We start from the raw sequence: 12,001 nt of genomic DNA on the forward strand, positions 1-12,001 counted from the left end.
TGTGTGAGAGTGGGGTTTGGTTTAGCTGTAGTAAAATGTTGGTAACATTTACAGATATTTTTCTATTAAAATAACCACTGTAAAATAGTAGACTATCAGTCAATGTTACCAATATTCTACTATCGGCTACTCAGTTTTGCATACACCATAGTGCGTTTCCCCACATTGCAATGTACTGCGTCTGTCAGGAGTTTGATGCATGATTTAATCACTGGGCTGTCTGGTGGCCCAGAGGTCACAATGGGGTTTATTCATTATAACAAATAGTGTGCCTTTTTAGAGTTAACATGCCTTATCAGCATTACTGTGCCTTATCAGAGTAGCATAGCGAGCACTTAGAACGTATGCCTGCTAATTGGCAATGACGAGAGCTCCACTTGTCCTGCCCTGAGCCCCTGCGGGTCCAATCACTTTAAAGGAATTTATCCCCGCACTTTGATTGGCCTAATAGGCTGCCTTTCAAGTTTCCTACCAAGTGACATTGATATTGGGCCAATCAAAGTGCAAGGATAATGTCCTTTAAAGTGATTGGAGCCGCAGGGGCTCAGGGCAGGACGAGTGGGGCTCTAGTCATTGCCAATTAGCAGGCATAAGTTCGTAGTGTTCGCTATGCTACTCTGATAAGATGTGTTAACTCTGATAAGGTATGTTAACTCTGGTAAGGCATGTTAACTCTGATAAGGTGTGTTGGCTCTGATAATGTGTGTTTACTTCGATAAGGCACGTTAACTCTGATAAGGCATGCTATTTGTCTTAGTGAATCAAGCCCTGTGTGCCTTCCAGAGAATGAAACAAATAACAGAGAGAGCTACAGCTATATAGTGTAGTATGCTGGGAAAAGAGGGACGATTGTGGTACAAGTTAATACTCCCAAATCTGGGTTTGCGACAACGGGAACTGCGGTTATGAGCCTTTGGAGAAATTAGGTCTGTCTCCACTCAGAACATGGGTGATCCAAGCATCTGGATGGGTGCTCTCCAGAAAACAAAAACATTGCTCTAATAATACTGTGGCGTCTTCTCTCACCCCTTATGTGTGACAAGAAGAAATGGGTTGTACTTATTGTCACACATAAGGGGTGGGAGGAGGCGTCCCAGGCATGATAAAACATCTTTAAACAGTTTAATATGAAAAAAGGAGGCCTACCTAAAGTAAGTCACTAAAGTTGAAGAAAACAACGTTTATTGGAATCACTATGGACGACGTGTTTCGCAGGTGGAATTCCTCTTTATCAGGTCAAAATGAGTGTCTTCCAAACGGCAAGCAAATAGCAGCGGTTGTGGATAAATCCTAATGCTAGGTGCACAACATACAATTTTCTGTTAGATTCTTCTGTTAGATTTACCTACAACATGGAAAAAAGCTATCTGGCAGGTAAATCTAAGAGAAAATCTAACAGGAAATTGTATGGTGTGTACCTAGCACTAGGCTACACACACAACCCACAACTGGTCAATTAAAGTGTACCAAAGGTGACCCTCAAGATAAAAAACACATACTTGCCTAAGAAGAGGGAAGAAGCCTCTTTATCTGATAGAGCAGAGTTCCCCAATCCTGTCCTCAAGGCCCACCAACAGTACATGTTTTGCAGAAAACCACAAACGTGCACAGGTGAGGTAATTTGTGTCTCAGCAGAGCTGATTAGCTACCTCTGTGGATTTCCACAAAACATGCACTGTTGGTGGCCCTTGAGGACAGGGTTGGGGAACACTGCTATAGAGGCTTCCCACACCATCCATTGGTACCCCTTAGACAAGCGTGGACCCCCTGAAGGAAACCGACAAAAGCACGCCGGTGAGAGGATCTGGACCGCATTCCTCTTCCGTACAGCTGCACCTGCGTAGTAAACCAGAACTGCTAGTGCCAGAAGGAGGGCAGCTCCAGTGTTCCAGAGGGTTCCGGCAAGCAGGGTGAGGGGGACACGGAAGCCTCTACAGGATTTAAAGGCTTTCTTCTTCTTAGGTAAGGTAAGCATGTGTTTTTTTTACCTGAGGTTCGCCTCTTTTACTTTTCATCTTTTGCATTATCTGACGCAAAAAATAACTAATTAAATACTCCTCGAAAATTGGAGATTCTTAAAAATGGAAATCGGAAAAATGGTAATTGGCATTTGCGGAAACCGTAATCTCCGCGGAATCAGAAATGGGCATTTCTGACAATCCCTATTCCCTTTTATTGCTGAATCCGATTTGCCTGCCGCTGAATTTGAGTATTAGTCACATTTCCTGCTCACCATTGAAATAAATCACTTTATAATACAATGTTTTGTACAGTGGCGTAGCTAAGGAGCTGTGGGCCCCGATGCAAGTTTTACAATGGGGCTCCCCAAGCACTCTATACATAACAATTGATACGGCGCACCAAAACCTGCCAATGGCAATTATAGTGTCAGAGGTGCAAGAGGGGGATGGGGAACAGTTTTATTGATTACCTCTATTCAAAGTATCTATAGAAGTGATTATATGAGCACAGGGCAAATAGAGCGCTAATACTGAAGTTTAGGAGGGCCCCTTTGGCCCAAGGGCCCTGATGCGGTCGCTACCTCTGCACCCCCTATTGCTACGCCCCTGGTTTTGTACACATCCTTGTTTTCTCATCTTGGCTGCCGTATTCCGTATACGAAGCAGTGTCTGTGCAGACGGAGCAGATTGCCCCCTTTAGCTGACATCAGTCAATTTCATAGGACTGAAATGATGGGAACGTTTTTAGCTCTGTTGTGAGTGTTCCATTTCATCTATGAGTCCCCTCAGGCTCACTGCGCTCCATCTTTGATTGGAGAGGAGAAACCAGAGGGGGCCGCGTTCCATTCAGTCCCATTCCCAGGAAAGTGGCAAGCGCTGTTCTATTAGATAAGGCAGATGTCATTACACTGCGCTCTGCAGAGAAGAGGCACAGGGGGAGCCCTTTTCACAGGCTGCAAATCACAAACACTTTTTCCTTCCAATCCGGAGAGATTCAGCCTGTGCAGCCCTCATTGAACAACAACATGATACAATCCAGACAGCAGCCCCTCCTGCAGAGCCTCACAACTGACTCCTGTACTCTGCTTCTATTTCTAAAAAATAACAGCGCTCCAACAAAGCGAAGGATCCAGGAGTAATACTCCAATGAGTAACACCAATTAGCAAGCTCCACAACTCGTGGGACAAGTGTACTGAAAAACAAGATAAAACAGGAGCGCTCTATGGTGCATTAACAGTTTATTGCTGATAAAAAGGATAAAAATGGCACTTACAAGATGCAAATGCTTTTAAAGCATATCTCCCATATAGGGTGGTTAGAAATCCCTTCTCCTCTCTCCGATTCCAGTAGCTGTGGCCAATAGCAAGGGTGCCCTGATGTGCAGTTGGCTGATGGTGTAATGGTTAAGGGCTCTGCCTCTGACACAGGAGACCAGGGTTCGAATCTCGGCTCTGCCTGTTCAGTAAGCCAGCACTAATTCAGTAGGAGACCTTTGGCAAGTCTCCCTTACACTGCTACTGCCAATAGAGCGCGCCCTAGTGGCTGCTGCTCTGCTCTGGCGCTTTGAGTCCGCAAGGAGAAAAGCGCAATATAAATGTTATTTGTCTTGTGTCTTGTCTATAACAGACCATCTGATGACCATCTGATCTGATGAAGGCGCAAGTACGCCGAAACGTGTCATGATGCCGCAGGCACTGAGAATGAAGACCTTTCCACTCCACTCCATCCCGATGGTCTGTTATACACCTGGACACCCTTGCTATTGGCCGCAGCTACGGGAATCAGAGAGAAGAGAAGGGATTTCTGACCACCCTATATGGGAGATACAGTATGCTTTAAAAGCATTTGCATCTTGTATGTGCAATTTTTATTCTTTTTTATCAGCAATAAAATGTTAACGCATCATAGAGCGCTCCTGTTTTATCTTGTTACTCCTCTGCTTCTGTCCATGTACATAGCTCCCAACTGTCTTTCTTTTGGAGGGACAGTCCTTCTTTGGGGACCCAATCCCTCTGTCCCTCTTTCCTCCTCATTTGTCCCTCTTTCAGGACTCCTGTATAGAAATATGTAAATTATAGCTCCCAACTGTCCCTTTTTCAGAGGGACGGTCTCTTTTTGGGAGCCCTCTCCCTCTGTCCCTCTTTCACCCTCATTTGTCCCTCTTTCAGGACTTTGTCCCTCTTTCTATGTAAATATATATTTCTATACTAAAAATGTATTTGATTGACTCTAACCCTTATTCCCATCCTTTAAATTGATATATTACTAATTTTAAAATGTTACTATGAAGGAAAATGAACCAGGATAGAAAGGACCAGTGTGGTTTGAATTATAAAACAACATATTTTTCTTATGAAATTTTTATGGTGTGCGTGACTAGATGTGTGGTGGGGCGTGGCCAGGGGTGTGGCAGGGGTGTGGCTTAAGTGTCCCTTTTTCTCATCTCAAAAAGTTGGGAGGTATGTGTAAATAAGTATATATTTTTCTACTGAAAAACTGTCTTTAATATACTCTAAATGTTATTTATAACCTTTAAACAGGGGCGTAGCAATAGGGGTTGCGACCACATCGGGCCCTTGAGCCAGAGGGGCCCTCCCTCAACTGCAGTATTAGCTCTCTATTGGTCCTGTGCTTATAATAATCACTTCTATAGATACTTTGAATAGTGATAATCATTAACACACTGTTCCCCATCCCCTTCCTGCATCTCTGACACTGTGGTTGGCATTGGCAGGTTTTGGTGAGTCATATTAATTGTTATGTATAGAGTGCATGGGGGGGCCCCAATGTAAAACTTGCATTGGGGCCCCTAGCTCCTTAGCTGCGCCTTTAACCACTTTACCTCCGCAGTGCTAAATTTCTCCGTCCCTCTGCGCACTGCTTCACCCCCAGGGACGGAGAAAGGCGTATGTTTCTGTTTACATGCCGGGAGTGGGCGGGGCAACACGCTCGCACACTCTAGCCAGCCCGCACAGCAGTTGACTAATTGGACATTAGGAACAAGTGTTCCTAAATCCAATTAGAGTCCCCGATTGATGTATGAAGGCTGCTTCAAAGAGAAGCAGTCTTCATAACAAACCGCCGGCACATTGTTATTGTGTCCGTGTGCGCGCGATCACGCGATCGCGCGTGCACACACCCACCCGCACAGCCCCTGCAGTCCAATGATTGGTTATTGGGGACCGCAGTCCCCAATAACCAATCACACCACATGACAAATAAATGAATGGAGACTGCCTCTGCTTGAGGCAGTCTTCATTCATAACAACAGTTGTAAACAAAGGTGCAGCGCGCGATCGCGCGCCCCCGCGCCGCGCGCGCGCACGTGCACACCAGCTCCACAGTCCAATGATTGGTTTTGGGGACCCCAGTCCCCAATAACCAATCATATTGCCTAATAAATAAATGAATGAAGACTGCCTGGGAGGAGTGAAAAATGCTCTGTTTTTAAGGGGAAAACCCCTCAGTTGTGAAGTGGTTAAATTGATATATTGCTTATTTTCAAATGTTAATATGAAGGAAAATGGACCAGGATAAAAAGGACCAGCATAGTTTGAATTATAAAACAACATATTTTTCTCATGAAATCTTTATGGTATACGTGACTAGGAAGTGTGACGGGGATGTGATTAGGGGTGTGGCCTAAGTATCCCTGTTCCTTATTTCAAAATGTTGGAAGGTATGCATGTAATCAAAATATCAGGACCAGATTGTAAGCTCTGGAAGTCTCATCTCACATTAACGTCTGAGCACTTTGATAACCAAGCTATTAGCTGATATTTTTAGAGCTGTGTCTGGGGATCGGCTTTTGCGGATGGAACCTGATTGGATGCTTTGGACAGCTGCACTTTTGTTCTGTTTTCTTTCTCACCTGTCTCGGTACAATAGGCTACAATAGTAATGAAGTACAGAGGGAATAGCACAGAATAACAGCTTTTGATTAGGCAAATCTTGATATAACAACACAGAACAAGCCTGGAGACACGAGCTAAGTTTTGCTAAATGCTTTTCACTTGCTCTCAGCCAGTGATGCAGAATATTAAAAGCTGTGCATCAGTTCCTGACTGTGCTAGCATAGGGTCAAACTGGGCAATTGCCCAGGGCCCAAAGATGGATTAAGGTGAAATGGGGCCCTAGGCAAACAACAACTATGGGCCTTTGATGGCCACCCGGCTTTTGGGGTAAGATTTGTTGGGGGCTAGCATAAACAGGGCTCCTAGACTTTCTCCAGGCCCTAGGCACCTGCCTAAGTTGCCTTTTGGAGGATCCAGCTCTGCCAGGGCCCCTATCTCTTTAGGGGCCCCAGAAGTTAGGGACTGTATAGATCACAAGTTTACCATCAGTACAGTATGATAATATTAGGGGCCCCGCAGTAATTTTTGACCAGGGCCCCATGTTACTTGAAACCATCCTTGATCAACATAACAACCAGGCAAGTGAGACAATATTGTAAAGTAATTAGCAATGGCACCGAAGGTCTAACACAACACAACACGCCTCGCTGGGCCCAGCCAGTGGTCCGCTGCATCGGCGCCCCAGGCCTCCGTCCCTGTTTTTGGCCATTTCTAAAGAACTAGGCCTAAGGCTCTTTCAGCAGAAGCCGCCCACGCTGCATGGACATGCCACTCCACCTTGCCGTGCTGCCCGCCGTGTGCACCAACGGCCACCCGCCCTTGTCCCCGCCCTCCTCCTGTCGGCTATAAATGCGCAGTAGGGCTAGCCAAAAACCACGGACACACGGACAGGAGGATGCCGCAGGGGCAGTTAGGTTTTATTGTATAGGATTCTAAAGCATTGTGGATACCTGCAGTTAGCTTTCTGTACTCTTGGAGTGCTGTGAATAGGTGCATCACCACAGGATACCTATACTGGATGCAGGACATGAGTAGGCACTGGATGAATGTAGGTGCCGTGGGTAGGGAGTGCCATGTGGGGTCTGGATGAATGCCATGGGACACACACACACACACACCCACGCACGCACGCACACACAAACACACTTCTCAGAACCCCGATCATTAAGAACCAAGTAAGTTGACTTATTTTTAATCTTTTATATTTCTGCCATCACAGGGTCTCTTTAAGAAGAGGGGCTATAGACAAGAAGTTGATGCCCCGACATTTATCAGGGTGACACCCCAGCCTCTGTCAGAAAATACTGACCCATTTGAAGCTAGCAAATGAAAGCCACCAGCTGTCAATCAATGAGTTGGTAGTTGATTAATTAGCAGTTGATGGCTGTGCAGTTAGTGACTTGAGTTTTGCTAGCACAGCTTCCACTTCCAGGTTTAGCAGACATTTTCATGTTAGGTGCATTTTCCATTTTTCCTACTCCTCAGACTGAAAGCTTAATAACTTAGCAAAGCAGAAGGCAGCAGGACAGGAGTTGTAAATGCAGTGGTTGTTTTCTCATAGCAGCGAGAGTGATTGCTTCACATTCCAGCCTTATTCATCTCATCTCTGTATGAGTTTGGGTTAGGATATTGGCAATAACACATAACCTCAATGTTCCTAAAATACCCTCAGCAACTAACCCACCTTGCCCCTAACCCCAAATCTAGCCTATCGGTCATCTTCACCCCTGATCTGCCCTCCCAGGCATTTATGTCTCATCTCTTGATGTAACGTCAGGTCCATCTCCACACTAAGATTTCTTGTCTAATTTTTGTGCAATGAACAATCGTTTTAGTGAATATCACGTAACATCAAAAATTCATGAAATTATGTTTACCGATAGCAGACTACCTGCAAAGGTCATTCTTTTTGAACAACCATCATGACGGATCACATCGGGGGTGATCGTTAAAGGAAACCTTAATAAAGCGGAATATAACCCTGCATTTCATGTTTGCTCTAAAACATTATTTACAGCATATTATATGCAACCATCGTTTTTTCTTTTTTTACTAGACCAGCATTCGAATGGTTACACACAGAGCTTGAAAGTTGAGTGCAGTAAATTGCAGGCACATCCAAACTTTGGATAATGTTATCTTGTGTTTACTTAAATGTATCAAGTGAGGAATGTGACACATTCTCTGACTGTGCAGAAGTTGCTGGAGACAGAAAGACACTGAAAGCATGTCTGCCTGCAAAACCGCAACTAATAAAACCAGTTATTAATAAAATGCAAAGTCAGCTCACAAAGCAAAAAAAACTGTACTTTTGTAAACCTATAACTTCGAAATGAATAATAATACTTATGCACAAATGCAAATATGATAACTGTATGGCATATAAAAAAGTAGGTAAACATGTTTTTATTGAATACTATGTCAGGGTTTTAAACCGCTTTAAGTGACATGTGACATGATGATATAGACACATGTGTACTGTGCACAGTGTACAGTGTACAGTGTGTTCAGTGCATAGCACACAAATATGCTGCGATGCATATTTTTATTTCTTTGCCTGAAAAAGTTAATATTCAGCTATGCAACGGACAGTTTTCCTCCAGTCAGGTCTCAATCGGACTACTGATATGGAATTACAGTCATAACATACTTAGCTCTAGGAGGCCCAGTTCTCTTCCAGGAGAGGATAGATAAAAAAAGGTCAATAGTTCATATAGTTGAGCACTCAGACACGGAGACAGACTGTTATATTGAACTGAGACAAAAGAATAAATCTGCTTTTTTACATTTTAAACATAATATAAAACTATAGGATATCTAAAAGTCATTTTTAGGAGTAGGAGGATAGATACAATTGTTTATCTCTTCCCTTTGTTTTCACATAAGTATCATTTTACTGTAAGAATTCCAAGTCAATGGTCTTTAGCGAAGACTTGCATGAGCGTTTAAACGATTGTTCATTTTCCGTCATTCCTTTTTACGTTCTGCGATTTTGAAAGATGGAGTGGTGAACGTTCATTCGCCGCAGATTCCCCGATCCATTTTTCTATGTGTTCTTCACTTTACTGTAGTCTTTCTTCCCTGCCGTAGCTTCTGTTTGCTCTGTACTGCTGAGCTGGATAGCCCAACCTTTCTAACCATAACTGGAAGAGAGAGATTCCACACTCATTAACCATCATAAGTGCCTTCAGAGAGTACATCCCTCAACATCTTCATCTTCATGTGTCTGCTTCACTGGGGGAAGGTCCTCCCGGCCAGGCGGCCACATCCACCCAACTTTTCTTATCTTCCTCTTCATCACATCTACTTCTATACAGCGTACTGATACATATGCCTTCTTATTTACCTGTATAAAAAAACTCTCCTGAAAAGCTCATTAGCTTCAAGCGGGAGGTGGAAGTTTTGGCTAGCAAATCAGTATTAGTCCCTCTGGAGCAAATACTGATCAAAGGATCACAATCATGTAACAATAAAGCTTGCCTTTGCTAATCCCAATTCCCATCTCCTGGGTGGGGCTTATTAGAGTTTTGAAAGCTGTATTGCCTTTGATTGGATCCTGCTAACTATTTGCATAACCTAGTCTGTGTAATAGTACCCCTTGCTAACCCCCCTCCCTTTTATCTCAGAGCTTGCACAAATACATAATACTGTGCCCAACTACGGTATGTTCCCAGCCCAACCCCAAGATTAACCTTTTAACAGAACGGACCTGAACTCTTGCACAGGACAGAAGGAAAACATACAGCAATCCACCCAGTATGTATTTAGAGAGTTTAGCCTGTCTAATTCCCACTCATCTGTGACTAAGCACAAGTGTAATTTTATCCCTCAGCTGTGTCAGGTGGCTGCCTCAGCAGACCTTCTAACTTGTAAACACAGGATGTTAACCCTATGTCTGCTTCCATGCAAGCAGGAGGTAGACACATTGCAGATGTATTGCAGGATTTATATCAGCTGTAACAAACAAAATGTTTTTCTTTCAATGTTATTATGCTGTTGCTTATCTCTTAGAGCAGAGAGGAAGTTCTGAGTTCAAGTCTGATTTAAAGTAGCCATAAATTACTCCATTTTCCATCGAGTCACCAAGTGATGGACATTATTGGGTGATCAACTATAGTGTGGTTGATTGAAAGTCGACTAGTGACCCACACACTACAAGCGAGATCCTATGCAATTCTCTTTCCCTATCGATCTGACCAATGTTGTGCCTCCATGCTCTGACGCCAAAAATTGATTCTGTGTCGATCTACATCATGTAAACAGTAGTCAATTCCTTTACAATCCACCGATATCTTCCTTTCTGTCCGATCGAGTAAATTGGTTGTTTCTACTGATTGATCGATAACGGTCAATATGGATCGATTGAGCAGAATAGAACATAATAGATTCTCCCTTAGTCTCATTAAATGATCGCATTGATTGGTCGTTTGCACAGGAAAATTGCATGATGTATGGCGAACTTTAATCTATCAATGGAACAACCGTTAACACTGTTCACCTTAACCAATGCTTCTATCTGAATTGTGATAATGAATTAAACCTTTGCCATAATTATTTTTGACCCTCATCTGAAAGGACCTTGTCAACCGCTGAAATCAAGATACCTATCAGATCCAACAACCCCAATCCCAGTCCTGCGGTGAAACCATCTCTCACCAGGAACAGCGCCTCCACATTTCCTATTCATCACTCTGTTTACTATCGTATTTTCTTACACACAACTTGCATTTCATGTATATAAATCCTTTGAAGGAAACTTAGTATTAAAGGGGAACTCTGCAATAAGGGAGAAAAGGACAATGCCTTCAGTTCAGTTCGCTACATTGGCAAACATTATTTTAGCTTGTCTGCATGTAAGAATGTAAACCACAGTTCTCCACAGAGCTCCTAACATACACTGTGATAGGAAAGTGTCCAAGTTTGATGCCAGTCAATGGATTAGTCCAGGCGTAGAAAACAAGTAACAGGCTGATTACTCATTTTAACATCTTTGTTACTGCCTTGGAGCTAGCTACAAATTGTAAACCAGTAAAATTGTCCCTCAGAGGAGCTCACAATGCATTGTACTCTAGGACCAATTTAAGGGTAAGCCAGTTTAGTTATCTGTATGTTTTGGGGATGTATGAGGAAACAGGAGCACCCGGAGAGAACCCACACAGACACGGGGAGAACATACAGACTCCATGCAGATAGAGCCCTGGCTGGGATTACAACCAGGACCCCTGCACTGCAAGGCGAGAGCGCTAACCACTACGCCACCATGCTGCCAATGATATAAATGATTGAGTAAAATATTACAGAGTTTACAAGAAATACAACAAATCTGTTGGAAAGCCAACCCAATATTCCACCTATAAGTGGACTATGACTTTTAGGTGGGGGACCCTCTGAGCACACCCATGCATCATGCAGCTTACCAGTGTGAATGGCGTGTTGAGAAGTGTAATGAGAATATCCGCCACAGCCAGGTTGACGATGAATAAACTTGTCGCCGAGTGCATCCGTTTGTTTTTGATGACCACGTGACACACCAAGACATTCCCAAACAGCGAAAAGATGATGATAAAGGAATACGCCACTATCAACAGCGCTTTCACCATGGGATTCTGGGATTCCGCTCCATACCTCCTCCTTCCCCAGAACTGCCAGTCAGCCAGGTTGGAAATATTCCAGGTGAACAAGCTGGAGATATTGGGCATCTGGAAGGACTCCTTCAGGCTGGCGTTGAAGTTTAAACTTTCCGAAAGTTTCAGGCTGCCAGCCATGCCCAACAGACAGAGCCAAAGGAGATGAGACACCATTTTGTCAAAATAGCCTACCTGTCAAATTGTCCTACTTGAAAGGTTATGGCTAGACACTCACTTAGAGGGTTCTAGGTAGGTTAGCTTGTATTTAGGGTTAGGCACAAAGCATTAGATTAAAGTTAGGCATCGGGTGTTTAGGGTTTAAGGTTAGGAACAAGAAGGGGGATTAGGGTTTAGAACCAGGTTGGATGGGGCTATGGTTAGGCAACAGGTAGCAAGAAGTTAAGGTTAGGCACCAGATGGCAAGAAGTAAAGGTTAGGCATCAGGAATGAAGAGGTTCAGGTTAGGTACTAAGATGGGAGAAGTTAAGGTTAGGCACCAGGGATGAAGAGGTTCAGGTTAGGTACTAAGATGGGAGAAGTTAAGGTTAGGCACCACCA

The 12,001-nt window shown here is 43.7% G+C and overlaps 1 protein-coding gene across 1 annotated transcript in view; it reads right to left on the reverse strand.

The window, feature by feature from the left end:
- LOC137543828 (G-protein coupled receptor 83-like) overlaps positions 1-11,708 on the reverse strand; it is an 82,026-nt gene extending 70,318 nt beyond the window's left edge. The window contains exon 1 of the mRNA XM_068264913.1: positions 11,234-11,708. Within this exon, the coding sequence (XP_068121014.1) occupies positions 11,234-11,617 (384 nt within the window). The 5' untranslated portion in view covers positions 11,618-11,708. The remainder of the gene's footprint in view (positions 1-11,233) is intronic.
- Positions 11,709-12,001: the final 293 nt, after the last annotated feature.

The sequence above is a fragment of the Hyperolius riggenbachi genome, chromosome 2, assembly GCF_040937935.1.
Source record: "Hyperolius riggenbachi isolate aHypRig1 chromosome 2, aHypRig1.pri, whole genome shotgun sequence".
Classification (NCBI taxonomy): Eukaryota; Metazoa; Chordata; class Amphibia; order Anura; family Hyperoliidae; genus Hyperolius; species Hyperolius riggenbachi.